The sequence below is a fragment of the Myotis davidii genome, unplaced genomic scaffold, assembly GCF_000327345.1.
Source record: "Myotis davidii unplaced genomic scaffold, ASM32734v1 scaffold89, whole genome shotgun sequence".
NCBI classification, from domain to species: Eukaryota; Metazoa; Chordata; class Mammalia; order Chiroptera; family Vespertilionidae; genus Myotis; species Myotis davidii.
In genome coordinates, this window is record NW_006300372.1 from 4291749 (window position 1) to 4297103 (window position 5355).

Consider the following 5355-nt stretch of genomic DNA (forward strand, 5'->3'; position numbering starts at 1 on the left):
GAAAGACATGGCTTTCTAAATATATTTGCATTATCTGCATTTCAAGCACAGTAGTCTTTAAAAAAATTAAAACACAATTGATTAGTGTGTGATGGTCTCATTCCCACCTGAGTTATGGCCCTATCAAAACCCTAATTGTTAAATTTGTAAATCAACCTTAATTCTTTACTTGAGACCCAATGTACATTTCAAGTCTATCAGCAAATCTACCTCCATAAAGTCATCTAACTCCAAGTGCCTAATACCCTAATCCAAGCCATCGCCATGGTCAACTTTCATCATTGTGTAGCCCCTCATTGAGCTCCTTGCTGCCTTCCCTTTTTGCTACTCTGAAGTCAAGTTCTGTTTCCACACAGCAGCCACGCAACTTTCGGAGTTTAAGCAACAAATTAAGGCAGTATTGTTTTGCTTAAAATCTGTACTATGCTTCCACTTTGTTTGGCATAAAATGAAACTTTATCATGGCCTATAAGCTTCTACATACACTTATGCCTGCAAACTTCTTGAAGCTCTTTTCTTAAATTTATTCATTCTAGCCACGTTGGCCTTGATATGCCTTGAACAGGCCAGTTAGGTACATTCTGGCACTTTCTATTCCCTCTGCCTGGAAATTTTTTACCTCAGATTTTTCATGCAGGTACTTGTCCAAATGCCTTCTGATCAACCTATCTCTGCCTTCTTTACTATCGTCATAGTATGTATAGCTCTTATTGTCTAAAATTATCATCTGTCTCTTGCTTCTGCAGAATATAAATTTTCTGAGAGGAGGAATGTGGTCTTGTGCATTGCTCTAAATGTAGTTCCTAGAACAGTGGTTTTCAACCTTCCTAATGCCGCGCGCGACCCTTTAATACAGGTTCTCATGTTGTAGTGACCCCCAATTTCATTGTTACAAATTGAACATAATTAAAGCATAGTGATTAATCACAAAAACAATTTGTAATTATATATTTGTTTTCCGATGGTCTTAGGCGACCCCTGTGAAAGGGTCGTTTGACCCCCAAAGGGGTCGCGACCCACAGGTTGAGAACCGCTGTCCTAGAATAATGCTTAACCCAAATATCCTTGAAAACTTCAAAATTTTTATGACTTGAGATTATTTATAGCACTGAGTGTTAGTTTCTGAGTAAGTGAAATTACAAGTACATAGTCTCATGTTTGGAAATATTTTGTAAGTTGATGGTGTTACCTCTTTACTGGAGTTACACTTAAGAAGAGAAAAAGTATTAAGCATTCTTTCTTTTTTTTTTTTTAACTCCTCACCCAAGGATATATTCTTACCAATTCTAGAGAGAGAGGAAGAGAGAGAGAAACACTTCAATGCGCAAGAGAAACACTGATTAGTTGTCTCCTGCACACACCTTGGTGGAGATGGAATCTGCAACCCAGGCATGTGCCCTGACTGTGAATCAAACCCACAATAGTGCATATTGTTCGGTGCACGGGATCATGCTTCAACCAACTGAGCCACCCGGCCAGGGCAAGCACTATTCTATTTTAAATAAAAACTCCTCTTAGAATTTTTTTCTTACAACTGGAATGTAAGAAATGAGAGAAAGGAGAAGTTAACATTTGAATTTAATATATATATTTTTCAATACTCTGTGTGAAATAATTCTCTTGGGAGTATAAAATCAAGGAGTAGCCAGTTAAGTCCTAGATACATACTTGCATGTGATAACTTCATATCTCAAATTTGTGCTTTGATTTGAAAAACCTAACAATTTCATTAAAAATGCCTCAATGTAAATTACATCTCGTTCAGTTTTGTCCTTTTTAGTTATCTGTAGACATATATACACATCATTGTAAAAGGCATGTTTTGTGTAATTATTACCATATATTTTAACGTATGATTTTTTAAATTTAATCTTATTTTTTATTGAATTTATTGGGGTGACGTTGGTTCACAAAACCATCCAAGTTTCAAGTGTACAACTCAACAAAACATCTGCACGATGCATCATGTGCCCGTCCACCCCAAGCAAAGTCTCTTTCCATCCATTTCCCCCCACCTTGGATCAGGCACAGTTTTGTTTTGACAGATTAAAATGTGTGACATTTTTTCGAAAATAACCAGATCATTTCTGTACAGGATGTTAAGCTCGGGTTTAGGGAGAAGTTATGCTAACATTTCAAAATTTAAAATGAAAGTATTTTTACATAGTGCATATTGTTCAGAGTTGCATAAGAGTGACAGTGTTACAATATGGTAATACATTACCAGTGTAATTACTCATGATTGTCAACTGTCCATCTAGGCCACTGTTCACCGAATCAGTATCAAATTATAAATTGTGTTACATTGATGTAAGAATCAAATAATGGAGATCTATTGAAAAGGAAAAACGATTCCCCTATACACTGAATACTTGGACATCAAATGTGTACATTTTTTCCCTGAACCAACCAGTTCTCCAGCACCAGCTTGGTGTCCTGCAGTTAAATTGAATTCTGACACTGTCTATGAGGAGTTAGCATCAGATCTTACAGATTAAGGTCTCAGTCCCACAAGACACCAGATGCAAGTAGTAGGTGCCCAGCTTACCCACACTCTTTATCTTGGCTGCATTTCAGGGGTTCCCATGACCCTCTCTTCAGGTTTGTTAATTTGCCATAACAACTCACAGAACTCAGGGAAATGCTTCCTTCTTTTGACTGGATTTTTTTTTTTTTTTTTTAGTTAATCCTCACCCTGAAGATATTTTTCCCTTGATTTTAAGTAGAGTGGGAGGGAGGGAGAAGGGCAGGGGGAGAGAGAGAGATTGATTTCTTTTGCTTATATTGTCCTAGGAGTAAGCACTTGCCTTTTACTGAAGTTCAGTAGTGGCAGTGCCCCCAGATAACATAAAATTGGTGAGGGGGGAAACCTAGTGTTTGTACCACCTCCTAAATAGCCTTATTGTGGCAGTACCCCCACTCTCACTTCCATGTGTGTCTGGTACCACTAATTCCTGAGCTGTGAGGATTCTCTTAAAAAAAAAAAAGTTCCTTTTTCCTCCCTGGCTGCTTGAAGATTGGCCTCATCATCAACAACACAGTAAGTATCCGAACCAAGAAGTTCATGACAAACTTCTTTAGCAGAAACAAATCATCATTGACATCCTTCACCTGGGGATGACAACAGTACCCAAGACAGAAATTCAGGAAAAACTAGCCAAAATATGTAAGACCACACCAAATGTCATCTATGTGTGTGGATTTAGAACCCATTTTGGTGGTAGGAAGATAACTGGCTTTGTCATGATTTATGATTCCTTGAATTATGCAAAGAAAAATGAACCCAAACATAGACTTGTAAGACATGGAACTGTATGAGAAGAAGACCTCAAGAAAACAGAAAGGAATGCAAGAACAGAATGAAGGAAGTTGCGGGCAGCAAAGGCCAATGTTGGTGCTACAAAAAGTGAGCTGGAGATGGGACAAGAAGGAGCAAAGATTATTCAGTGGCTTTATCTGTGGTGATTGTGTACTTTTTTCATGAGAGGATTAATAAACTAAGAACTTAAAAAACTATTTCCTGTTTTTCTTTTGAGTATCTAGTGACTTTAATCAAAGTTAGTAAATTCTTGGTCTTTAAGAGAAATTGTTTTTCGTTAATTCCTTTGTTTTCTTGACTACTGGTTTAGGGTTTGCTTTCTTCTGTCTGCCAAATCCTTTACCACTTGTCCATTTTTCAACTTCCAGCGTTTTTGCCATTTTCCTGTTCTTGTGACTTTAAAAAAGAAATTCCTCTACTATCATTTTATTAGTATTTGTAGAAGGCAGGAAATAGATGTGTATATTCAGTTTATACTTGACTGTACATTATTAAATGGGGAAAATATACAGTGGATGTAAAACATGGTTATTTTGGTGAAAATTATATTTTAAAGAGAAGCACAGAAATAAACTTAAACTATGGATTCCATACTGTTAATGTTTTATCTAGAAGGCATTTGGGAGGATTGTTATTTCTCTTAAACATTTCTAAATTGCTTGAAAATTTTTTTTAAATATTTTACTGATTTTTCACAGAGAAGAAGGGAGAGGGACAGAGAGCTAGAAACATTGATGAGAGAGATCAATCAGCTGCCTCCTGCACGCCCCCTACTGGAGATGTGCCCGCAACCAAGGTACATGCCCTTGACCGGAATCAAACCTGGGACCCTTCAGTCCGCAGGCCGACGCTCTAGCCACTGAGCCAAACCGGTTCGGCCTAAATTGCTTGAAACTTTTTAATTAACATGTATTCAATTTGTAATCAGGGAAAATGGAAATTAAAGGAGCTTTTAGCTTTTTTTTATTCTGGAAGCCTAAGCAGAGGGCTGTATGCTTTAAAATGAGACTTGCTAGAGATAATCTGCATATAATTGTATCACCTATATTTTCTTACTATAGATTGGACTAGGTAGGGACTTAGTGTGTTGTTTTGTTTTAATAGATTCCATAGTTTGGTAGTTAAATTACCTATATGAAAGACTAACTTGTCAAATTGGTTTATTTTTGTGATAGGTATTTGATCAGTATGTAAAGACCAGGGCGGAGGAAGAACGCAGGGAAAAGAAAAACAAAATAATGCAAGCCAAGGAAGATTTCAAAAAAATGATGGAAGAAGCAAAATTTAATCCAAGGTATGTGGTCATTATTGTCAACTGTCAAAATATGTGTATTTTCTCTTAAGATCGGCTAAAAAAATTTAAATATATAAATAGTCTTTTGGAGATTTGGTTATGAAAAGCTTATTTGATCATTGGTTTCTGTCTTTCTAATGTTCATTCCTAATGTATTTCCTGAGGATTCCCTGGAGCTCTCTGAGAGGCATTGGTTTTCAGAAGGGCACCTTTGTTTTACATGTTTTCCTGTGGGAACAAGTTTTCTTCTATAAAAACTGGTAAATCATAGAAAAGATGTCCCTGTCTTCTTAGTTTTACATACAATAAATTGCAGAGCAGGGACATTATTTTGATTGAAGTGGTGAAGGGACCTTTCAGTTTTCTAAGTATCTAGATTATGGTTTTGTCCTGTCTTCAACTAATTGTTAATATGTATTGAATATTTGTAATGGGCTGAAGAAAATGAGACATTTTAAACTTATGTACCAAGCATTATAGTAATAGCATCAAATACTGGTTGTTTTTTATGCGCTTAAAGATACATGTATACACTAGAGGCCCAGTGCATGAAATTTGTGCAGGGGGACGGGTCCCCCCAGCCCAGCCTGCACCCTCTCCAATCCGGGACCCCTCGGGGGATGTCCTGGGATCGGGCCTAAACCGGCTGTCAGACATCCCTCTCGAAATCTGGGACCGCTAGCTTCTAACCGCTCACCTGCCTGCCTGCCTGATCACCCCTGCCACCCCCCCTGCCAGCCTG

At 37.5% G+C, this 5355-nt stretch overlaps 1 protein-coding gene across 1 annotated transcript in view; it reads left to right on the plus strand.

Moving 5' to 3' along the window:
* Positions 1 to 5355, plus strand: part of TCERG1 (transcription elongation regulator 1) — a 59968-nt gene that overhangs the window by 38717 nt on the left and 15896 nt on the right. The window contains 1 exon segment of the mRNA XM_006777010.2: positions 4495 to 4613. Coding sequence (XP_006777073.1) covers positions 4495 to 4613 — 119 coding nt within the window.